The following is a 24,130-nucleotide window of genomic DNA, read 5'->3' as shown; positions in this document are numbered from 1 at the left end:
CACCACGCTCCCCGCCCGCCCCTTCCTTTCCGGAGTTTGGGACAGGTTGTCTTCAGTTGTCACGGCAACGGTGTGGCTTCCCTTGCTATAGGTAGACTACAGTGTGGGGATGGAGGTTCCAACCCAGTCCAATTCCATGGATATTTTGGCCCTCCCCGAGCCCTTTCATAGTCGACATTTACTGAGTCCTCACCGTATATGCAATACAGAGCTGCCCACACTAACACTAGCTGAATTATTTCATCCCAGTTATGTCACATCTTGGCTTCTGAACTATCTGTGAAGAAAAGAATTTGAGATCCCTCCTGGCTAAAAGTCTAAGATTCTGGCTGGCTGATTAGCTCTCTCAATAGAGTGTGGCTCTGAAAACATCAAGGTCAAGGGTTTGGATCTTCTAAACCCGCCAGACGCCCCCAAAAAAGTAAAAAAATAAATAAAAGTCTAAGATTCTGACAATTGCTCCCCCCACCCCAAGAACGTAGTCCATCCATTCTGTTCTCTTCAGTCTTCACTGAATGTCTCTATTTACCCCTTCCATAGGACTACTCTACCTAAGTGATAAATGAAGATCTAGGCAACGTATAGGGCCACACCTCGGGAAAGGAGGATGCAGAGAGGGCACAAAAGGGTGACATTTACAGACTACACTTTCCCATCAACTACCACCTACATTTTCCTTCCTTGGCCCCCACAACTGTTGCTTTCAGACTCAAATGATAGCAACAGATGAAAGGCCAGAACCCCACTGCACCAGGAGCTCTTCACTTGCTAGGCTAGAGACTACTTTACATCCATCTCTGGAGTCCCCGGTCAAGGACAAATGTAAAAACAGATTCCTCAGTGCTGTGGTTTGAATATCCCCCAAGCTCATGTTGGAGCTTGATCCGCATCATAACAGTGTTGAGAAGGTGGGAAATCTGACTATCGTATTTGAAAGGTGGAGTCTTTAAAAGACAATTGGATCTTGAAGACTATGCCCCCATGAATGGATTAGTACATTCATGAATTAATGGGTTAATGGTTTAATGGGTTACCAAGTAGACTGGTGGCTTTATAAGAACAGCAAGTGAGCATGTAGAAATGCTCTTCTCAGCCTTCGCCATGTGATTGCCTGTCACCATGGGACTGTGAGCCTCCATCAAGAAGGCCCTCACCAGTGTGTTCCCTGGACCTAGGACTTCCCAGCCTCAACACTGTAAGAAATAAATTTCATTTCTTTGTAAATTATCCGGTTTCAGATATTCTGTTATCAGCAGCAGAAAACAGCCTGATATAATCAACAAGCTTGTTGTCAGAGAAGGCGATGGGCTTTATTGTTAATACTAATCTTTTCAACTTCTGGATTCCTCTGGAGAGGACTCATGAAATCAGAATGACCTGGGCCCCAATGCCAAGCCAATTGAGAAATAAGTGTCTAAATTACCCAGATAATTACTTTGTTTTGATTATCTAGGCATTGTTTATGGAAGGCTTTTAAAATTAGTATTTGAGGGAGCTGAGTTGGCTTAATGTGTCTCCCATGTCAAAACAACTTAAAACCTCCTTATTCATAACTCCCCCACTCTTTTTAGTCAGACCCTTCAGCCTTCTTTCCCAAAGTGGAAGATATGGCCCCCACTTCTGTAAGGTAATAACATTAGATATAAAAGCAGCTGAAATTCTGGCTGGTAGAATATGCTTCAAGTGGTCACAGCACAGAAAAAAAACCAAATGTTTTGTTTTCATTGATTCCATATTTACTCAGCCCCTATTAATGGCAGCCTCAATTTCAGGAACCAGAATCTGAAGCCAGAGAGGGGAGTCGTACAGTTTTTTGGGGGTTTTTTTTGGCAGCTGGCTGGCACAGGGATCCGAACCCTTAACCTTGGTATTATAACACTGTACTGTAAACGAACTGAGCTAACTGGCCAGCCCCCTGCAGCCTTCTAATGGTAACACCTTTGGCAGGGCAAATCCTGACTAATTATTTCAGAGTAAAACCACACAGGACGTGCAGCACAGTGTAAAACATTCAGGCTATGGAGCCAGGTAGACCGTGTTGGAATTCAGATTTCACCATTTAGACGAGTTATCCGATCTCCCCAAGCCTCATCTATAAAATGGAGACAAGAATATATACACTGCAAAGTTGTTGGGATTAGAGAATGTGAGTGCTTAAAACATAGTATGCTATATAATAAAACAAAAAAATAGTACATATCTTATATTTGATACTATGTTTCAGGCACTTTACATACATTATCTAATCTAACAACTTTGCAGTGTGTGTATCATTGTCCCCATTTATTTATATACACACGCACATGCACACACCTATCTCCAACACCAGGAGGGTGAGAATTGTGCCTCCAACTTGGTTCCAGGAAATTAGCAGGTGTTCTTCCCCAGAGACAAAGCGCATCTGTGCCTGCTGGTCATGACAGTGTCAAGCCAGAGAGGATAATAGCAAGGATCAGAATGGCCAAGTCAGATGTAGCTGAGGAGGAACTGCCACTGGCAAGAGGGCAACGTTTGGCTAAGGACAATACTGCCAACAGTAACTTCCAGCAGCCATCAAACAGCTGCAGTGGGGACAGGCTGGGCAGAACTCCAGAAGGAACATCTGGCCTCGGGGAGCGAATTCCATCGGATGTCATGCAATCCTGGGAGCAGCCTATAGTTCGGGCTTTGCAAAGACTCTCTCAGTTTTCCTTTCTCATCCCCCTTCCCCTGACATTTGCTTCTCAGATCTGAAGGCCAGAATAGGCAAGGTTTACCTGGACCATTTAGATCCAAGAACAGCTGGAGGGGGCTATAGGGCCTCACTCCAAGCCTCAGCTCCCCAAACCTGGCATGTGATTAATCAACAGTTGCCTTAAGATTGACATGCTGCAGCTTTTTCCTGTCCTGACTAACCACCAGCAGCACCTGTGACACTCAAAGCTACAGGTTACCATCTGCTGATGAACAGGGCTGTAGCTCTGCTCTTTGAGGGTGAAAAGTCTTGTGAGGAGCTCCTCTCTTCTCACCGTTCTTTCAGCACACATGCTCACAGTTTAGATTAAGCAGAGGGCCAGACTGTTCCCCTAAATCACTGAGCTCTCATTGAGTAGCCTGATAAGCTAAGTTCCTTATCAGAATTTTGCCCACATCAAAAATCACCCCTGCTTTGGGCACAAAGAATTCAAGGATCACAAAGATCAGTATGTGGCAAGGAAAGAACACTGGGCTAGAAGTTAGCTAATGAGGACTCTAGTCCCAATTCTGCTATCAAACTACTGATAGAACCTTGGCCAAGTCACTTAACTTTCCAGACTGGCCTGGGGCTGAAGAAGAGGAAAAAAATTAGTGGGCTGGCCAGTTAGCTCAGTTGGTTAGAGGCCTTTTAACACCAAGGTCAAGGATTCAGACATCCATACCAACCAAACACCAAAAAAATTAGTAAAAAGTCTTAGAAGCTCTGAAGCAGAAGAGGTCAAGAAGAAAGACAAAATACACTAGCCTCAAGCCTGAAGTCTCTTTTTGTTGTAGTTTTGTTTTTGGTGGCTGGTATGGGGATTCAAACTCTTGATCTTGGTGTTATCAGCACCACACTCTAACCAAGTGAGCTAACCAGCCAGCCCTGTGAAAAGTCTCTTAAAGTCAAAAGAGTTTCAGGAAAATTTAATATGAATCTATTTATTCTATATTTAAGTTCATGAGTCACACCCGCATTATAACCCTGGTAAAAACTCTGAATGCACAGAGCAAACAGCAGAAAAGGGCTACCTCCATAGCAGTATCTGTCTGTGGACCCATCTTTGCTTTCCAATGCCAAACAGAAATGCCTGACCCAGCACCCTCTGGGAAAATCAACCCTTGATTAGAAGAGATGTTGTTCAGTGATGATTATTACAGTCACAGCAACATACCATCAGCCTGCCAGCAAGTCTGAGCAGGGGAGTCAAACAATCAGAAGGACAGAACCTTCCTCTCTCACCAGGAAGCAACTTCAAGCAAGAGATAGGTGACTCAGTGCCATAGGAGAGAGAAAATTCAGCCATTTTTTTTACGATTAGAAGTACCCTCATTCATTCATGGAAGCCTTTAAGTGTCACCGGTGCCTGGAACCAAATGTAATCCTCCCAAGCCGTGGTTTGGATGGAATGTCTGCCACAGGACAGGGTCACAGTCAGTTTATGGCCTCGGTTGGGCACGCGGTAGTTGAGCTTGGGTCGAAACCAATCTTCTCCACAGTCACGATGCCCCTGTGCCATGACGATAGTGCCCATGAGTGGAGGAACCTGCAGCTCGCTAAAGGCGTCAGCCATGAAAATGGCTCGGAAGAGACGGCGTAAACAAGCTGCTGTGCTCAGGCTCTGGTCCACACTGTCGGGCGCCAGCCGTGACAAGTCGAGTTCATAGAATTCCTTGGGGCTTAGGGCATTGCCCCCAAGGAGGATCAGCACTCGTGGTACTAGTGTCCGGGCAAAGAGGCCCTCCAGATGGCTGAGGACACTATCCAGTTCTGCCAGGGCTTGTTGGCATTTCTTGCTGCTCACCTCAGCGGTGGCCCGAGGTTTCTTCCTCACCATGTCCTCTGCCTGTGAGGACAAAGAATGTGGGACAGAAGGACAAGGTAGGGGAAAGCTAAACTGAGATGTGTAGACTTACAGGACTGGATTTCTAGCTCAATGAACTGTCATTGCCAAGACATTGGGTCTTATCAGAGGGCATTACATTGAAAAGGAAAATATATTCTTTTTTTTTTAAAAAGATGACTGGGGGGCCGGCCCGTGGCTCACTCGGGAGAGTGTGGTGCTGACAACACCAAGGCCATGGGTTCGGATCCCATATAGGGATGGCCGGTTCGCTCACTGGGTGAGCATGGTGCTGACAACACCAAGTCAAGGGTTAAGACCCCCTTACAGGTCATCTTTAAAAAAAAAAAAAAAAAAGATGACCGGTAAGGGGATCTTAACCCTTGGCTTGGTGTTGTCAGCAACATGCTCAGCCAGTGAGCGAATTAGCCATCCCTATATAGGATCCGAACCACGGCCTTAGTGTTATCAGCACCACACTCTCTTGAGTGAGCCACGGGCGGGCCCGGAAAATATATTCTTTATACAAAACCATAATTCTCTCACACTTAGAACAGTAAAGACAGTGTTCTGAAGCTGGAGTGCATCCAGGTATAAGCAACTAAAATAGTCAAGAAGATTTACTGGCATGGTAAAAGGTAGCATATTTTGCTGTACAGAGAGTAATAACAGGAATGAGAATTATTTGGTCTAAAAAAGATGATTCTGAAGTTGGTCTTCCAGTTAAACAGAGCCAACATGAACACCTGAAATACTGCTAAGTGATAACAAGTTGATCCTGCCAGTTTAAAAAGAAAAAACTAGGGGCCAGCCCGTGGCTCACTTGGAGAGTGTGGTGCTGATAACACCAAGGCCACGGCTTCGGATCCTATAGGAATAGCCGGTTAGCTCACTTCAGAGAGTGTGGTGCTGACAACACCAAGTCAAGGGTTAAGATCCCCTTACCAGAAAAATAAATAAATAAATAAATAATTTTTAAAAAACTAAATGAGAGAAAAGAAATTAAGAAAGAAAAAAAGAAGAGGAAAAACAGAAAGAGAACTCCCAAGGGCAAACAGAACCAGAGAACAGAAAACATTGGTGCAAGGCAACCACAAAGTTTTGGAAAATAGATAGAAAGCAGATGGAAGAGTTAAGAATTCAAGAGAGCCAAATACTAAGTACTGACAGAGGGGACCCCATGAGAAAAAAAAAAATTTACATGGCAGAACCCCAAAAAGGTTCAGGAATTGGCGATATAGTTACCACAGAAGGCAAAAGTGAACACAGGGACTGAGTGAAAACCTGTGAGGATGCTTAAACCATCTGCCAATTTCCTCCCCCATCCAGAGAGACTTTTCAGTGTTTGGGCAGTTCCCCCAAAGACACCACCAGGTTCCCACCCAATGTCCTTATAGTGAAGCCTATCAGCTCATAAAGCCCAGGCATGCACAAAGAGCTTGCAATGATTTATTCTTAAATATTCACCAGACAGAAAACAAAAGCCTCCAACATGAAAGTCAGAGACCAAAACAAATAAGAAAAGGATTCTGGAAGAAACCGAGACACTGCAAGGAACAGAGGAAAACTTTTAAAACACAATAATTAATATCTTTAGGTAACAGAAGTTCATCCAGACATGAAACAAAAGGATGTTATCAAAAGGAACATGGGGTTGGCCAGTTAGTTCAGGTGGTTAGAGCACAGTGCTATAACAACACTAAGGTCACGGGTTCGGATCCCCATACGGGCCAGATGCCAAAATAAATAAATTAATTAAATAAAATTAAAAAGAGCATGCAAAAATTAACAAAGGGTTTGTAAGAATATAATTGTACGAAAGAAAAAAATTAATAGAAGAGTGAGAGTAGAAAGTCAAGGAAGTCCCCCAGAAAGTAGAACAAAAACACAGAGATGAAAATCTGGAAAGAAAAAAACCCTAAAATTTAAAGGGCCAATTCATGAAGGCCAAACCTAACCCATAGGTAGAAGTTTCAGAAAAAATAGGGCAAGAGGAAAAGCCGAGAGGGTCAGACTACCAAAGACTAAAGTGGGGAGAAAGTGACTGAAACCCTTGCACCTGCTTAGGCTGACAGACCCTGAAGATTTCTCAGACTCCTTTTTCTAGCCGCCTGCAAGTCTTCCCACAATTTTCTCCCAAAGCCTGTCTCTACCTGGGGAGAAGGTTTTCGGTAGAAGTGCCTAAGCTGTTCATAGGGCAGAGGCAGTTGCTGACGTTGGTACATGATATGCTTTAGAAGTTCACAAGTAAACCGACAGCAGCCTTCCTGGCTCACAGGCCCGGGAAAAACCACTGGCACCATGCAGTCTCTTGGGCAAAAGGACTCCGAAGGTTTGGGAGGCTCCTGGACAGAGGTAGTCTCATGTAGTTCTATCTGGGGGGCGTGAGTTTCTTCCGCCTTCTCATACCACTCCAAATCTGGTAGGTGAACAGAGGGACAAGAGAGAAAAATGAAAAACCTAAAGGCCAAAGTTAATCTTTTCATTCCCTGTGGCCATCGCACCAGCCATCACTGAGAAGAGGGCACCCAAATACACTCACATACCTCCCGCAGCCTGTGTGGGCCGTGGCGGGGAGAGATTCCTGATCCATCTTACCTAAGGTGATTTAAGTGACCGTAGACAGTAGGGGGATTTCGGAGGCAGTGACTGGGAGCCTGCTCAGAAAGCGGCAGGGCCTGATCTGGTGAAATGAGTCAAAAGTGTAGCCAAGCAGGGTCCACACTCCGAAAGAAAGACAGAGGGCGAACCAACTCGACCCACGGCGAGGGAGTCACCGGCAGAGCCAGAACGCGGCGGGACACGGGGAATTATGGGACAGGGAAGACGGGCCAGCGGCCAAATGACCGGACGGAGCGACAATCGGGAAGAAACAGGTCCTCAGGGTTCCCCAAGCTCTAGACCTCACGCCTTACCAGGGACTGCGGCCGGAGGCTGCACTTCCGGCTCCGGCGTCGCCATCACGACCTCTTCTCTCCTCTTGGTGCGGTTAGAATCGGCGCCTCGCGGAGCATCATGGGAAGCCGGCGCCTCCACTTCCGGCTCCGCTAAGTCGGAAGGGGCGCGGCGCCGCAGCTGTGTGGTGGAGACTGGGCGAGAGTTGGGATTTGAGCCCTGTGTTCCTCCCGTAACACCATGGCACGGGTACGCATAGCCCTTCCCCCGCAAGGAACCCAGGCGCTCTTTCTTAGCCACTAAGCGTTGCCTTCCAAAGGACGCCCGCTCTCACGCATCCACCCACTCCTGCGTCCAGTATTCACTGTGCACCTACTTCATGCCAGGCCCTGTCCTAGGTGCTGGAGGCTCCTTGGCGAACAAGCCAGGCGCAGGCCCTGTTCTCAGAGTTCACTGCCTGGAGATACAAACAGTGTGTGGAAGCGAACAAGGGCGCCTAACTCAGAGGGGGCTGGCGCTGGAAAGGGATGGTCCCAGAAGAAATTTGTGAAGAAGCTGTGAGCTGTAAGATGAGTAAGTTAGCAAGGTAAAGAGAGAATGTAGTGCTCCTGGGCAGCTCGAGAGACAAGAACATCCTCTGTTCAGGGAATGAAATTGTTCATATTGTAAAGAGTTAAGGCTATAGTGAACAAACAGGAGCCAGATCATGGCAGGACCTTATAAGCCATGTTAGAGTTTGAACTTGATCCTATAGGGGGATGGGAAAACTTTGAAAGGTTGACTTTCAAAGCTTACTTAATAAGGGAGTGACATAATTAAACTTACATTTTATAAATTTAATCTCTCCACTGTCTGCAGTGGAGAGATTGGATTACAGGGACGATAGGAGAGGAGGCAGGGATACCAGTTAGAGGTAGTGACTGCAGTTACACGTGTGCATGGTGAGAGGCCTGAACTAGGGTAGTCAGTAGTCATAGTGGGATAGAGAGAATTGAGTGAACCCTAGAGATATTTAGGAGGTAGAGTGAATTTAACTTGGTGGTTGATCCAAGAAGGAAGAGGAGGAGGGATAGAAAGAGACAGCCAAGAGGACAAGCAGGTTTCTGACTTCAGCAACTGTATGGCCAGTTGTGCCGTGCAATGAAGGAGGGAACACTACTATAAGAGGACCAGGTTTTTGAGGGGGTGAGTAAGGAGAAAAGATGAGTTTAGTTTTTCATAGGTTGAGTTTGATGTCTCCATAGGAGAGTGAATAGAGATATTTATGAACACCATTTGGAATGGAGATGGGTATTTGAAGGTCATCCATATGGGACTGAATAAAATCACCCAGGGAGGGTGTATAGAATAAGGATGGGCTAGGATCCTGAAGACACTTATGTCTGGGGGATGACCAGAGAGAGAGAGAAGAACCTGTGCAGAAGACTATGGAGTACCCAGAGAAGTATAAAGAAAAATAGACAAGTGACAAGTCATGGAGGCCAAGAAAAAGGGTGTGTTTCAGGAAGTAGGAACCAAAGGTCAAAACATACTATAAAAGTAAAGTGATTAAAATACTGTGGTATTGACTCAGGAATAAACAAACAAATAGTAAAACAGAAGACAGTCCAGAAACAGATCCATGTATAGGTAGATCTTAGTATATGATGATGATGATTTTTCGAAGCAAATAGAGACAATTGAGACAACTCCCTATCCATTTAGGAAAAAAAATCAAATTAATTTCTACCCCACACATACAAAAAGATAAATTTCAAGTGGATTAGAGATGTAAATATAAAAATAAGGCTGGCCAGTTAGCTCCGTTGGTTAGAATTCAGCCTTATAACACCAAGGTCACTGGTTTGGACCTGCATACTGGCCAGCCACCAAAAATTAATAAATAAATAAAATAAACCTCAAAACTCCTAGAAGAAAATATTAGGAAATAATTCATAATCTAGGAGTGGGATTGGCTGAGGCATGACACAAAACCGAGAAAGCACATAGGAAAAGATTCCTAAGTCTGAGTTTCAGACTCCCCTACTGGCAGCTGGCCTATAAAGGGATCCAAGCCCTTGACTTTGGTGTTATCAGCACCATGCTCTCCTGATTGCAGTAACTGGCCAGACCGTTAAGTCTAAGGTTAAAACTTATTCAGGACTGGCCAGTTTGCTTAGTTGGTTAGAGCACAGTGTTATAACACCAAGGTCAAGGGTTCTAATCCCTGTATTAGCCAACTGCAAAAAAAAAAAAAAAACCCAAACAAACAAAAAAAACTTATACAAAGGTAATATACACAAAAATAAATGACTAATTATATACCAAGAAAAATGTTTGCATGTGGTATGTGTGTGCATGTGTGTGTATATCCATGACATATATATCCCATAGTCAACCACCTCACAGGCACCTCAGAAGCAACAACTCCAGGAAACTAAACATATATCACCTTCCATCCCCAAAGACGCTGATCTTCTCCTGGACAGATATCCCTGTTCAGCCTACTTCTCTGCCAGCCTTCACTTCTGTCTGTGGTAGGCGAAGTTGTTCAAGAATGAGATATCAGAATGGGTTATCTCCACCCTTCTCTCAAAAGAAGTTCTCCACTTAGGAGACAAAGAAATTGGGATGGATGAAGTGAAATTGTGTGTGTTAGGGTTTGTTGTCGAAAGATCCATGTAGATGGGAGGACCAGTGTTATCACACAAATGCAGCAGGCCCTGGTTATCAAGAGGGCCCAGAGCTCGTTGTGGTGAGAATGTTGGGGAGAATGGTCTTATCTCTCCCTTCCAATCACCATCCTTGAGATCTCTCACTGAGTTCTCTAGTCTCAGTCTGCAAGCAGAAGTTTCTCTTGTGGGACTGTGCCTCTACAAAATAAACTTTTCCTCAGCCTCATAGGACTGAGAAAAGTTACATATGCTTCCAACCACTGAAAACCCATATAATTGGCTAAGTCTGCTAGGCCCTTTTGCAGATTTTGGTCCTTCTGCTCTTACTGCTTTGGGGAGTTATGCCATGTGAACATCAGCTACACGATCAGTAGACCTGCCTTCCTTCTTGAGATCCTGGGAGGAAGCCATGGACTCCACGTCTGAACCCCTGAAGGGATCACCGGAGGTAAGCCACTGTTGCTTCTTCCAGTTTTCTAAGGAAATCTGAGGTCTGGAGGGAAGAGCTGTTTAATTTCTTAGCTATGTCTGAGCACCTAGCTGGTTGTGAAGAGAGGGGAAGTGCACACATTGTGAGTGGTGAGTCATGAGGCAGCCATGGGGCTGTGAATTGAACCCTGGCGCCTGACTCCCAGCTCAGCAAGGCTAACTGCTTCTCCACTCTGCCTTTCTGGTGTCTTGTACACTGGTTTATATCGCTGAATGTGTTTACTCTTTGCTGATTGCAAGAGCCCTGAAGAGCAGGAAAAGTCAAAAGTCAGCAATCCCCTGGGGCTCTTGGCCAAGTTTCTATTCTTGGTCACTTCACCAGCCCCGCCCCAAGTAAGGGTCAGGCCATTCCTACGGCCCTGGCTGTTTCAAAACCAAACTCGGTTCTTCATGATTGGTTCTGCTTCAAAACAAAGGGGAGGGGAAGACTGTGGGCATCCTTGCAGCCTTCAGGCAGCAAGCTGGTTTATGGGTTCTGGTCTCGTGCCGGGGACACCGCGGTGCCTCGGGCTGCCAAAACCAGCCCCCAGACGGTGCCAGCCTGGTAATAAAGCAGTGACTACTGTGTAAAGGTGGCATAATCATCGCAACAATAACAGCCGTAATTAGGTTAACCACCATGCGCCTCCGTCCTGGAGTTCGCCCTGATTCACCCCCACGGCACGAGGGCCCTTTGGGGGAAGAAACTGAGGCAGAGGCAGCGCCACTAGGCAGGAGGGACCAACAGTCCTGAATTCAGCAGCTCTCCAGGTCCAAAACCTGTTGTACGGGATCCGTGCTAGGGGCCAAACTCAGAAGCGCCCACGAAGCTCGATTCTTATGTTAGCCCTTCGCCGCCAGGGACCGTCCCCACCGCAGGCCACGGGACTCTAAAATCTCCCCTCCTCCCCACTCCCCTAGAAAAAGACCCGCTCGGAGCGCGGGGACTGGAAACCAGACTACAGTTCCCTTAAGACGTTGCGCGCAAAGGCGCGCTCGTTGACCACGCCCCAAAGCAGCCCGCAGCCCCTTACGCCGCGATGCCTCCTGGGAGTTGTAGGGCAGCGGCGTGCTCTTTTGAGCGCGGTCCCCAGCCCGAGGACTCTATATCCCGTGGTGCCCCGCGGCTGTTTCTGACGCGACCAGGAGGCCAGCGGAGGCGGGGGGCGTGGTCTGCGCAGGGCCCCACCCCGCTCTCCTCCGGCTGGCTGGACGAGGCGGTGGCAGTAGGAGCGGCGGCGGCGGTGGAGGTGGCGGGGGGGAGGGGTCGGGCGGGGGGCTGGCGGCAGCGACGGATGGACTCGCGGGTATCGGAGCTGTTCGGCGGCTGCTGCCGGCCCGGAGGGGGCCCGGCCGTGGGCGGAACCCTCAAGGCTAGGGGGGCCGGCGGCAGCAGCGGCTGCGGGGGCCCGAAGGGGAAGAAGAAGAACGGAAGGAACAGAGGGGGCAAAGCCAACAACCCCCCGTACCTGCCCCCCGAGGTGAGCACCTGAGAAGTGGCGGGGAGATAGGAAACCACTTCTTCCGGTCCTGGGAATTTACGGAGGCGGGACAGACTTAATCCCCCCTTCCGGTGTCAAGACCCCTGGAGGAAGGACGCGGGAAGATAACCCCTCTTTTCCGGTCCCGGGACCCCAGGGAGGAGAGGCAGAGAGACTGGAAATCCCCTCTGGTGTCAGGACGTCAGGGAGGAAGAGTGTGGAGGAGGATCTCCCTTCTGATCTAGATAACCCCAGGAGAAGTGGGAAAAAGGGATCCTATGCTGTTGGGAAAAATAGAGTAGAACACCCCGACCCCTTCCTGTGCTGCGACAGGGGAAGGGAGACTGCATCGTGGGATGAGGAGGCAGGCAAAGTAACCACTTTTTCTAAACTTGTACCACAGGGAGGAGAGGAGTACCCGGGAAAAGAGCAATATGTTCCCTCCCTGTCCCTCAGTGCACACACACACCCATAGAGAACAGTCAGACTTAGTCCTCTTGCCCTTGGCCTGTTCTGTGAGGGTGTGGGGACAGAGAAGAGCCTCCAAATACCTGTTCTATCTGTCCTTAAGGCAGAGCCTGACTGTTACTTTGTCCCAACTTAGGACAGGAGGACCCAGGGACGAGCCTAAACCAGTGGTTATCAAACTTTAGCATGTATCAGAATCTCCCAGATTTTTGGCCCCACCCCTAGAATTTCCGATTCAGTAGATGAGGGGTGGGCCTGAGAACTTGCATTCTTACAAGTTGATGTGTGATGCTAATGCTGCTGGCTCTGGGACCACACTTTGAGAACCATTGGCCTATACTATCATCCTTGTACTACATTTCTGAAGCCAACTGGGCTAATTCTCCATCCCCAACAAAATGATTGAAAGGTTTCTGGAAGGTCTTTGTTGATGGGAAAAGATTCCTTTACACTCCATGAGATGGAGATTGTGGATGAAGAGGGCCTGGGAGCCAGAGGGTCTTGAAGGGATGGGATGATGACAGGAACGGAAGAAAAAAAAATGGCCAGAGAGGAGGAGTGCAGAAATGCATAATAGGCAAATCCTGTATCCTTTTGCACTTGAGAAAGGAAGGCACAGGCAACAGGATGCTTCTGTGCTTTACTACCTGAAAGAGGTAGAAGAGACTGTGGGGTCAATTCAGGAATTCACCTCAACCGAGGCATGAGGGTTAGGGCACAGGAGGCAAAAGCCTTAGTGAGCCTGTTTAATCTGCCCCCTTCATTACATTTTCTGAGTTTCTTCTGTTCATCTCAGCCCCAACTTAGAAGTTCTGCACCTCTCCCATCAAGCTTATAGTGACCAGTGCTGAGCTCATTCTTTGGCCCTGGTCCAGAACCTCTTGCAGCCTCTTACTCTTGATGACATCAGTTGAGAGGGGCGGGCAAGAAGGAAATGGTGTCTCCCTCCTAGACCAGTGGGCAAAGAAGGGTCTTGACAGCCTGTGCACAGAGGAGACATAGGCTTCTAAGAACAGCAGCTTGAGGCCCTGAGGAGAAGGAAGGGGTGCTCTTAGACCTAGGAAGAATGTGTTGCCAGCGATTAAAGAAATGAGGGACTCAGTGTTCTGTTCCTGGTTTATGTAGGTAACTCTGTCCTTATAGACCTTTCCTTCAGAGAGACCACACTGAGGCTGAGTAGAGGGCTTGTCTGCCACTGACCTTTGGCAGGCACTTGCCTAAGCAGGTGCCAGTAGGGTTTCCTGCTGTCTCAAGTTAGCTGCCTGGTCCCCAGTGGGAATAGAGAGGAAGTAGGGATTGGGGCTGGACAGTGTGTATAACTGCTTACTGTTTCTTTTCAGGCTGAAGATGGAAACATCGAATATAAAGTGAGTTTTAGGCTGGGGAGAAGGAGGGGATGGGGTAGGTTGTCCTTGATAGCACAGGACGATTTCTCTGAGATCCTTCCAATTTCATGGTCTGTAGTTTAGGCTAGATGTAGTTCAGGGTAAGGGCTCTCTGTACCTCATTCTGTTGCAGGAGGACTCACTGATGGGGGGTCAGGGACGAGGGGTTTAAGCAGAAAGGGAAGGTCTTGGTCCTTGCAGCAGGACAGATGGGGACGTTGTGGGTTTGGGAGGAACACCTCTGATTTCACCTTCTCATGATATCCCACCTGCCCTAAGCTGAAGCTGGTGAATCCATCCCAGTACCGGTTTGAGCACTTGGTGACACAAATGAAGTGGCGGCTCCAGGAGGGACGCGGTGAGGCTGTCTACCAGATTGGGGTAGAGGACAATGGTCTGCTGGTGGGGCTGGCTGAGGAGGAGATGCGGGCCTCCCTCAAGACCCTGCACCGGATGGCCGAGAAGTATGCTTCCCCTATCCCCTCGGTTCTTCTTTACCTAACTCTGAGGAGGACCCACACCTAGGGCCTGAGGGGCCAGCGTGGGACATTCCTTCTGCTGCTTTTTCTTGATTGAAGGCTGAAATAGGGAAGATTAGTGTTCTGGTCTCACTGGACCTAGGCTTGAGCTGTGGATGAGGGATAGATTGGAAGGTGGTGGGAAGTGCAGTAAGGTGTCAGGATCTCTGTGGGGGGTGTAGGATTTTGGTTCAGAGCCAGCCTGGAATAGGGAGAGTACAGGTGTGATATGGCAGCTGTGGCCTTGCCGTGACAGGGTTGGGGCAGACATCACCGTTCTCCGGGAGCGAGAAGTAGATTATGATAGCGACATGCCCAGGAAGATCACTGAGGTGCTCGTACGAAAGGTTCCTGATAACCAACAGGTGAGCACACGCCCTTCTCCACCCCTAATACTCACACTTCCTGGGGGGGGGGCCCTGTGGTGGCAGGCTCTCCCCTGGCTCTGGGTCCTGGGGGTGTCCAGTTCATTGCTTGCTCCCCAGGGAACATTCATCACTGCTCCTGGTCCAGCCTTCAATGAGAGACGTGAGGGATTGGACCCCTTACCTCTGGCAATTCATCCACAGTTCCTAGACCTCCGTGTGGCTGTCCTGGGGAATGTGGATTCAGGAAAGTCAACTCTGCTTGGAGTCCTGACCCAGGGAGAGCTGGACAATGGGCGTGGCCGGGCCCGGCTCAACCTTTTCCGCCACCTGCATGAGATTCAGTCTGGCCGAACCTCCAGCATCAGCTTCGAGATCCTGGGCTTTAACAGCAAGGGAGAGGTGCATGGGATCAACGGGACCCAGTGGGGCCAGACTCTGAGGATGGGATGGTAGTGGTGAAGAACAGAGGCCAGGGCAGAGTATGAAGACTTTTTGGAATAGTATAGATGAAGGCCCTGAGGGCACTGTGAACAAGCTCTGTCCCTGAAAAATTTGTTCCTTAGAAAACAAATGGGGAATCAAGTGAATTAAATAAAAAATGGGGCTCAGGGTTAAGAGGCAGGGTCACCAAGGGACTGGTTTAGGTCTTGGCAACTCTTAAAGGGTTGGGGAGGCTGGCAGTGGGCACTAAGAGGCCTGGGCTCTGGGCCAGGTGGTGAATTACAGCGACTCACGGACGGCAGAAGAGATATGTGAGAGCAGCTCCAAGATGATCACCTTCATCGACCTGGCAGGCCACCACAAGTACCTGCACACCACCATCTTTGGCCTCACCTCATACTGCCCCGACTGCGCCCTGCTCCTTGTCAGTGCCAACACTGGCATTGGTATGGGCATTGGGGCGGGGACAGGGCTGAAGGGGGGTGCTTTCTCCTTCCCTGGGCTCCTCAAACCTGGGGAGCTAGACCAACTCTCCTCTTCTTCTTCCTCCCTCCTGCATTCTCACTCTTCTGCTGCCTACCTTCCTTCTCTGAGGCAGCTGGTACCACAAGGGAACATCTGGGGCTGGCCCTGGCCCTGAAAGTGCCCTTCTTCATCGTGGTCAGCAAGGTGGACCTATGTGCCAAGACCACAGTGGAGAGGACGGTACGCCAGCTAGAGCGGGTCCTCAAGCAGCCTGGCTGCCACAAGGTCCCCATGCTGGTCACCTCTGAGGATGATGCTGTCACTGCTGCCCAGCAGTTCGCCCAGTCACCCAAGTAAGCCTGCCTCACCCTAAAGTTCTGATCCACAGGGAAGGCTGCCACAGGGCCCAGGGCCCAGGAGAGTGTTGTTCTGTTCTGGCTCAGTTCTGTGGGTTTTTCAGCGTGGCATTGTGGGAGAGAGTCTTTGCTGAGCCAACCTGGAGCTTTGCTAATGCCTGGGACCCTGGGGATGAAGTGCTATATCAGGCATTCACTGTCTCGCTTCGGCTTTGGGATGGGCTTCATGTGCCATGTTCCTTGGCTGGCTCACAAAGAGGGCCCAGAGTTCCTGACCCATTAGCACACAGGAGAGAGGGGGCCCCCAGCTGCCCAGAGAAAAGATCACCTTTCCGTGGGGACTTGGCCTCTGCCTCCTGTTAGGACTTTCCTCATCTGTTCATTACATGCCTCCCTCTACAGTGTCACCCCCATCTTCACACTGTCCAGTGTGTCTGGAGAGAGTCTGGACCTTCTCAAAGTCTTTCTGAATATCCTGCCACCACTCACCAACAGCAAAGAGCAGGAGGAACTCATGCAGCAGCTGACAGAGTTCCAGGTAGTTGGCCACCTAAACACATAGGCTGGGGAACAGGGAGGGACTAATTCTGACCAAGCCCAGAGTCTGTTTAGGGATATTAGACCTGCGAGCCCCACTTGGCAGGCCATTGATAGAGTTTTCTTCGGCTTCAGGTGGATGAAATCTACACAGTACCAGAGGTGGGAACTGTTGTTGGAGGGACACTTTCCAGGTGAATTGCCTTGCTTGCTACCCACCCCACTCAGCCCTCCCATACCCATGCATTGAAAGACATCCTGGCCCAAAGAAGGAGACCCTGAAGTTGAACAGAGCCCATCTAAAGGATGTGCTTGTTTGCAGATTAGGTTTTTACTATCAGAGCTAGAGAAAGCTAGTCAATTGGCTTATGAAGAAACAGTATTGCTGCTTGCTGGAAATCTCCAGGCCCCTGAGGGAGAAGTGTGGGTCTTGGGCCCCAGGAAGAAAACTAGAGTGTATGCAACTGACTTCATGTCAAAGTAGGGAAATGAGAAGTCCCTTAAGACTCTTTCCAAAGCAGAGGATGAAACCCAAGGGGATAATGTGCTTCTTCAGGGATCAGGTAGGTGTTCGGTATTGTCAATCCAGGATGTGCCTCTCTGCCAGTCATCACTGCTGTCCTTTTCTGGTATTAGCTTTCAGAGTCTGAACTCTGGACTGGGGTAAGGCAATCATCCCCCCCACCTTCAAGTCTGAATTTAGGGTTCCTTTTTCCCCCACTCGAGGGACTCAACACCGGAATGGAAAGAATGCTGTGGGTGACCCTAGCAGAGAAGTAGGTAGTAGAACCTAGGCTGACACTGTGCCCCCTGCCCACTGGGCTGTAGTGGGATTTGCCGTGAGGGGGATCAGCTGGTCGTGGGCCCCACGGATGATGGCTGCTTCCTGGAGCTGAGAGTGTGCAGCATCCAGCGTAACCGCTCTGCCTGTCGTGTGCTGCGAGCTGGCCAGGCTGCTACGTTGGCCCTCGGGGACTTTGACCGTGCTCTGCTCCGCAAGGTGAGGTGGGTAGGTGGGTTGGAGAGGGAACACAAAAAGAAGTGCCTAGGAGACTGGCTACTGAATGAGAAGCACTGTCTAAGGTGCTTCAAAGAAACTCAAAGGAAACAATGTCCCTAACCCAAGAAGCTATGGTCTGGTTATACAGACCGTGTATGAAAATGGTTTGCTTATAACACTAAGGTCATGGGTTTGGATCCCCGTACCAGCCAGCCGCCAAAAAAAAAAAAAAATTGAAAATGACTTAGAATATTCATGAAGCACAGATCACTAAATATGAATCACTATGGTGCAAACTGAATGTCCAGGATCCTAAAAATACAAAGCATTAGAAGGGTTAGAGGACATGGGAGGTGGATAAAAAAGGGTTCCCTGTAAGAGAAATATCTTCTGAGGGTTTTGTGTTTGGAATCATGTAGAGGAAGAGGAAATTCAGGAGCTATAAAAGGTTGTGGGGGTGGCTGGGGGGAGAGAGCCTAATGCTAGGTCTGCCCTTCTTGAGCTTGGGGGCTATGCCTCCCCAGGGCATGGTGATGGTGAGCCCCGAGATGAATCCCACCATCTGCTCAGTGTTCGAGGCAGAGATAGTCCTACTCTTCCATGCCACCACCTTCCGACGAGGATTCCAGGTGACAGTACACGTGGGCAATGTACGTCAGACGGCAGTGGTGGAAAAGATCCATGCCAAGGTGAGGACCCAGCCATGCCCCTGTTCCTCCAGGGAAATTTCAGAATTCTCCTGCCTCCAGAAAGAAGGGAGGCCTGGCCCCAGACTTGCAGTGAACTCTTTGATTCCACAAAGGGAACAAAGCCCCACTTAGGGTGGGTAGTATTCTCATAGACTCCTGGAGGGTGGAGAGCCAAGGCTGGTATAGAGAATGGGAAGGGAGGCACTGGTCAGGGTAATGACCACTTATGTGCTGCAGGACAAGCTGCGGACAGGGGAGAAGGCAGTGGTACGTTTCCGCTTCCTGAAACACCCAGAGTACCTGAAGGTGGGCGCCAAACTGCTGTTCCGGGAGGGTGTCACCAAGGGCATCGGCCATGTCACTGATGTGCAAGCCATTACAGCAGGAGAAGCCCAGGCCAACATGGGCTTCTGAGTGCTCCAGAGAGGGACAGCTGTCCCTACAATATATAAGGTGACTTCTGGCCATGCTGCCCTGCCCTATTGGTGGCCCTGTGTGTTAATAGGCTAGGGAGAGAAGGGTGCTCACTGCTACTTGCTCCCTGCCGCCTTTCTGGAGAGGAGCCAAGCTTGGTGTGGCCAGGGAGAAGACAGAATTCAGGGCAGTGCTCAGCAGTTGTGTGCCCACCTGGTTGGCTCATCAACCCTGGTAATCCTTTGGCCTGTCTACTGGACGGAGCTGACTGCAGCCACCTCGGCTCCACTATCAGGACTGGGCATGATTTGCTGGTGTGGTCTCTGCACTTCAGGAATTGTCACAACCAGGAGTGGCCCTCAAAAGCACTCCTTTCTCTATACCTCTTCTCAAGGCCATGTAAGTTGCCCACCTCTACCTGACTGGACAAAAGACATCTGCTCCTGGCTATCTGGTGGCCCAGGATCAGAAGAAATGGCACAGGGACAGTGAATGGCAGTACTCCCACCCTGTGCTGAGGCCTGAGGCCTATTCCTCAGCTTTATCTCCCTTCCCGTCTTCATTCAAGGGTCATTTCCCCATTTCCTCCTCTCACAGGCCCCACAGGTGCTATTTGTTGTGCTGGCCCATGCGTGGGGCTGCCAAACTGAGGCTTGGCATACCAAAGGTCAGCTGCATGTCAATTAGTCTTGTCCTTTCTGCAGTCATCTATTGGCTTTTATGCTGGATCAAATAGTATGTTTTAATTTCTCAGACTGGTGGCTGGGTGGACCTGACCCACAGTTCCCCATCCTGCCACCCTCACACACACACCCCCCCCGCTCCCACATAAGCCTTCTTGTTTTAGTAATTTGTAGTGACCATCCCCCTCCCTCTGTTGCAGGGAACCAGGAGGAAAGGGAAAAATGTTGCCATATTTCCTACTCTTTAGGCATGGACTCCCTCCTTTCCCTTTGTTAGTGTCCTGGGTTCCCATGGACTCAGGGATTTGTTGGTTGAGATTTCTCTGCATATATATATGTATATAGATATATTTAAATACAGATATATATTGTACAGAATAAAAACGTTTTATTGAATACACTGTGCTTATCCTTAAAACACAGGCTCAGCTTCCAGAACTAGATTCCTCTCCAGGATTATAGAGACAAGTGAAACCCTGACATTGCTGAGCACTGACTGGAGAAATAACCCACCTGGTATCTCATTTGCCATTTTTTTTTTTCCTCTCCCCAACATAGGACAAATGTTTCAGTATTGTAAACAAGTATTCTGTCCTGTTTTGTATAGCTGAGTAAGCAGAATAGAAACAGATATTAAGGCCTTTTCAGCTGAAATAGGTAGTTACCCTATATTTGAGGAGTTGGCCACTTGCCAGTGGTCACAGTGGTAAGGAGCTCTCCTGTGCCCTATCAGAGATTTGGAGATTAGAGTGCCAGTTACTTAAAGAAGAGTAGAATTTAGAGACAAATGGTAATCTGGTAGTCCTCACACTTTTCAGGTTTATATAGCCTAAACTAGATTCTTGGAGGTATGAGGCCCACCTCGCTAAACATTAGTCCCGCTTCCTGTTTCCATGTTCAGACTACCTGACTATCACATTTTACGGGTAGAGAAATAGGGCCCAAGTCTGAAGTCAACTGCAAAAAAACAAACTGCATCTTGACACTGGCAAAAGAAATACGATAAATGTGGCCCAAGGTCCTATGTGACAGTCTGCCTCTAGAGTATTAAAGTGATAGTTTCCCTACCACTCAGCCACTTTTTAAAATATCACTGGTTTAACTTCCTCCTGTATTAGAAGCTAAGAGCTATTAACTTCCTTTGTACAATAGCTGACAAACAGCTGAGAAAGGAAAGGTTATAATCAGCTTTCACTCAGCACTTAACCTTTGCTTGTCTGTCTGCTGTCTCCTCCTCAGACTTACTGCCAGTATGCTAGGGCAGGGTTAGCATTCTAACGAAAACAGGTGTGCTGCTGGGATTGTCTTTATTGGTCATCTATTAGCTGCTGCCTGCCCCCCCTGCCCAACTCTACCAGTTTGAGCCTCTAGAAGTCCAATGAAACCTAAGTTTCTACCACATTACTTTTCTTTTCTTTTTTTTTTTTGAAAAAGATGACCGGTAAGGGGATCTCAACCCTTGGCTTGGTGTTGTCAGCACCACGCTCAGCCAGTGAGCAAACCGGCCATCCCTATATAGGATCCGAACCCATGGCCTTGGTGTTATCAGCACCGCACTCTACCGAGTGAGCCACGGGCCGGCCCCTACCACATTACTTTTCTATATGACTCTTTCATGCCAGTCAACCCAACTGTTAAAAATTTATTCAACTTGACTTGTACAGCACGCCAAAATGATGAATGCTTCATTCACTTTTTTTGGTTTACTTTTCCCTGGATTAAGAAGGAAATTTGGGGCTGGCCGGTTAGCTAAGTTAGAGTGTGGTGTTATAATACCAAGGTCAAGGGTTCAGATCCCCATACTGGCCACTTGCCAAAAAAAAAGAAATGAAGTTTTGGAAAATCACATCTTAGTACTCAATGAGACATCTCCAGGAACTAGCGAGCCACTTTGCTAAATTAATGGAACATTTAGGGGATAAAAAGGTATATAAAGCAGGCTTCAAATGAGTTTGTACATTTTTATTGTCTCAGTTTTGGTACTCAGATATAAATTTCACTATGTTCCTTTATCCAATGAATATCAAGCACCTGCTGTATGCAAGGCACTGTAAAGAATTATTGCCTTTAAGAAGGTACAAATTAGTAGGGAAAAGGCCATATACACAGTGGATACTGTTTTTTACTAGATTCAAGTGCCATAAAAGTGAAAAATATTTTTGAAGGAAAAAATAATCTACTAGACCCAGTAGTTTCCAAACCTTACTCCCTTTCTTCAAACTAAATACAGACCCCCAGTTTATAAAAAGCTAAGTGTAAGTTGGTTTATGTATATGTATGGGAGGAAGGATATGTACACCATTCTCCTTACGCACTTAACCCACCACCACCTAGCTCACTGCATCTCCAGTTGGGTTCTCTGTGTAATTCAGAAAAGCCCAAAGAGCTGAATTCCCACACACACGAGTGGAGATTAAGCATACAGTACGATAAATATGGATAAGTGCAAAAGCTACAATAATGAATTAAAAACCCTAACCTAAATATTGATTCATGCTTCAATAGGGAAGAGATGAACATGCCATTGACCCTAAAGGCCCAAGCATTTACCTCTTATACTTTAGGGCTTGAGGAAATGTCATTGTCCCTTACAAACCTAGTCATTGGTATCTTCTAGATCAGTATTTCTCAAACTTTACACATTGGGGAGTCCTGTTAACATGCAGTTCTGACTCAGAAGGAGTGGTGATGAGGCAGAGACTATTTCTTACAAGTTCCCTGGTGATGCTGATACTGCAGTGACGCTCCAAATTACACTTGGAGTAACAAGGTTCTAGAGATGATCTATTTTTTTGTGGTTTTTTTTTTAACGATGACCGGTAAGGGGATCTTAACCCTTGACTTGGTGTTGTCAGCACCATGCTCACCCAGTGAGCTAACCAGCCATCCCTATATATGGGATCCAAACCCATGGCCTTGGTGTTATCAACACCATACTCTCCCGAGTGAGCCATGGGCCAGCCCCAGAAATTTATTTTTAAACGTTTTTTTTTTAAACTCAGTTCCTTTTCTGTGCCAATGTTGTTAGTCACTTTAAATATATCGTTTTTAATCTTCAATAATCTGTACACTTCTCTGTTTTACAGATGAAGAAGTGAAGAAAGTGACTTGCTCAAGGCCATATGCATAATAAGAAGCAGAGCTAGGTTTGAAACCGGGTCTCTTAGGCCCCAAGGCCCAAACACTTTTTACCATATGACACTGTCTCCCTAAACTCTTTAGACTAAAAATCAATGGGAGGATGAATTTTTACATCTCTATCAGCAATGGGATTATAATCCATGCCTATGAAGAGATAGGAACATTACCCCAGCACTTTAGCTGGATTATTTTTTGTACAAAAAATTTCATGGTATAGATTTCCTTAAGAAGTGAACATATTTCCTCTTCCCAGGCTACAGATAAAATATTAAAATCCTGCAGCAAGCCTGAGGGCAGCACTAATGTGTTAATGGCTTAAAAAATGATTCCAATGTCAGCATGCCCTCAGGTCTAAGGCGCTTCTTACTGGAAGCCAAAGGGCTCTTGGGATTTCTTTTACCTTGAGGAGAAATGGCAGGAACAACCTGGGGGGTTGAGGAGTGGGGCTGCAAAAAGGATTTCTGCAATTCCAATGCAAAATGATAGTCAATGTGTTCTGGCATCTCCCATACTGGTACCAGGGAGCCACACTTCTCACAGGGTACTTGGTCCTCAGCAGCAAGAAGACTCGAGGTAGTAGCCTCTGGAGCCACCTCCAGAGCCGACTTGGAAGCTGAAGAAGCAAGCTTGCTTGGGCTGTTCTGGGCCAAATGCATCTCTGTAGGAGTTGTTTTAGAGGATTCTAGCTTCAATGCTCCTTCACAAACGGGGGCACAATCTGGATACTCTATTGGAAAATAGTTTGTTAACCCTTTAGAGTTGGACTGTGGGTTTTGTGGAGGGAAACAAACTGAAGAATTATTAAGCTGTTTCTGCTTTAGAAGCAGACTTTTTTGCTTAAAGAAGGGCTCAGTACCTGTAATTCGACTGGTTTGGAAAGGTAATGAGGGCTTAGGTGGTGGATTGCTTGTGGAGGCCTGGATAGTGGCAGTAAGAGATGAAAGTGAAGCTTCTTTGATTTTCTGCTTTTCTGCAGCTTTTTGGAAGAATGATTCCAGAGAGGTGGTTACTTTCTTAATGCCTGTCACCAATGGGCTATTTCCTTGGGTCTTAGCTTCTGAACTGGTAATTGGCACCTTTGGCGGAGAACTTGGGTCACTGCTCAAGAAAATGGTGATGTCTGTGCAAGATGAAGGGGCAGAGGCAGAGAATTTGGTAGCACAGAGGAACAGCATTGTGAGGGGAGGGGACCTGTAAGGAAAGTTAAGAAAATTAACATCAGGTCATTTCAGAGCTTAGGACAATTCATAAATGACTGGGAATTCTGGTTCTGCCACAAAAGGACATTATTCCTTACTGCAGTGGTTCTCAGACTTTAGCATATATCAGATTAATAGTCAGTAGACCTCAGATTGACAGAGAATTTGAGTTTCTAACAGTTTCCTAAGTGATGTTGATGTTGACAGTCTGGGACCACATCTGAGAACCACTGACTTGGTGACCACCCACCTCCTGCCAGCTAGGTATTATTATTTTTTATGAGACACTGCTGTAGAGCTGCTGAAATTCAGGGCTGGGGTAAGAAATTTTATTCAGAGCAACAGAAAAGCTTTAGAATATTTAGATTGGAAAGACCTGAAAAATCTATAGTCATTCTCCTATTTTTAA

At 47.7% G+C, this 24,130-nt stretch overlaps 3 protein-coding genes across 7 annotated transcripts in view; 1 reads left to right on the top strand and 2 right to left on the bottom strand.

Annotated features, from left to right (window-relative positions):
- Window positions 1-3,691: 3,691 nt before the first annotated feature.
- MAD2L1BP (MAD2L1 binding protein) lies at window positions 3,692-7,556 on the bottom strand. Its single transcript, XM_063097776.1, has 3 exons — window positions 7,475-7,556; window positions 6,713-6,978; window positions 3,692-4,562 (listed from the first exon to the last, which is right to left on the bottom strand). Exons 1-3 carry the CDS (start codon window positions 7,518-7,520, stop codon window positions 4,050-4,052), a joined length of 825 nt encoding a protein of 274 aa, XP_062953846.1. The 5' UTR covers window positions 7,521-7,556; the 3' UTR covers window positions 3,692-4,049.
- Window positions 7,557-11,864: 4,308 nt separating this feature from the next.
- GTPBP2 (GTP binding protein 2) lies at window positions 11,865-22,600 on the top strand. 2 transcript variants are annotated; one of them, XM_063096317.1, is made up of 12 exons: window positions 11,865-12,057; window positions 13,866-13,892; window positions 14,190-14,374; window positions 14,685-14,793; window positions 14,998-15,195; window positions 15,509-15,683; window positions 15,836-16,055; window positions 16,461-16,596; window positions 16,731-16,789; window positions 17,424-17,595; window positions 18,120-18,284; window positions 18,522-19,777. In XM_063096317.1, the coding sequence occupies exons 1-12, from the start codon at window positions 11,872-11,874 to the stop codon at window positions 18,696-18,698; spliced, it is 1,809 nt and encodes a 602-aa protein (XP_062952387.1). In that variant the 5' UTR covers window positions 11,865-11,871; the 3' UTR covers window positions 18,699-19,777. The 2 variants fall into 2 exon arrangements, with proteins under 2 accessions (XP_062952387.1, XP_062952388.1); XM_063096318.1 differs by lacking the exons at window positions 18,120-18,284; window positions 18,522-19,777 and adding an exon at window positions 22,468-22,600.
- POLH (DNA polymerase eta) overlaps window positions 19,758-24,130 on the bottom strand; it is a 27,445-nt gene continuing 23,072 nt past the window's right edge. For 3 of the 4 annotated variants that reach the window (XM_063096312.1, XM_063096313.1, XM_063096316.1), the window contains one exon: window positions 19,758-23,713. In XM_063096312.1, coding sequence (XP_062952382.1) covers window positions 22,822-23,713 — 892 coding nt within the window. In that variant the 3' untranslated portion in view covers window positions 19,758-22,821. The remainder of the gene's footprint in view (window positions 23,714-24,130) is intronic. The other variant, XM_063096314.1, reaches the window with a different exon arrangement.

Source organism: Cynocephalus volans, chromosome 5, assembly GCF_027409185.1.
Source record: "Cynocephalus volans isolate mCynVol1 chromosome 5, mCynVol1.pri, whole genome shotgun sequence".
In the NCBI taxonomy this organism is placed as follows: domain Eukaryota; kingdom Metazoa; phylum Chordata; class Mammalia; order Dermoptera; family Cynocephalidae; genus Cynocephalus; species Cynocephalus volans.
Note: the sequence above shows the minus strand (reverse complement) of the source record. Positions and strands in the feature narration are given on the sequence as shown.

What these genes read in the sequence shown, in the direction of transcription:
- MAD2L1BP (XM_063097776.1), bottom strand. Translation starts at nt 7,520, where the DNA reads ATGGCGACGCCGGAGCCGGAAGTGCAGCCTCCGGCCGCAGTCCCTG. An exon ending in GCCTCCGGCCGCAGTCCCTG is followed by an intron (nt 6,979 to 7,474) that starts GTAAGGCGTGAG and finishes TTCACCTACCAG; the next exon opens with ATTTGGAGTGGTATGAGAAG. An exon ending in ACCGAAAACCTTCTCCCCAG is followed by an intron (nt 4,563 to 6,712) that starts GTAGAGACAGGC and finishes TTGTCCTCACAG; the next exon opens with GCAGAGGACATGGTGAGGAA.
- GTPBP2 (XM_063096317.1), top strand. Translation starts at nt 11,872, where the DNA reads ATGGACTCGCGGGTATCGGAGCTGTTCGGCGGCTGCTGCCGGCCCGGA. An exon ending in AGGTTCCTGATAACCAACAG is followed by an intron (nt 14,794 to 14,997) that starts GTGAGCACACGC and finishes ATTCATCCACAG; the next exon opens with TTCCTAGACCTCCGTGTGGC. An exon ending in AGCAGCTGACAGAGTTCCAG is followed by an intron (nt 16,597 to 16,730) that starts GTAGTTGGCCAC and finishes CTTCGGCTTCAG; the next exon opens with GTGGATGAAATCTACACAGT.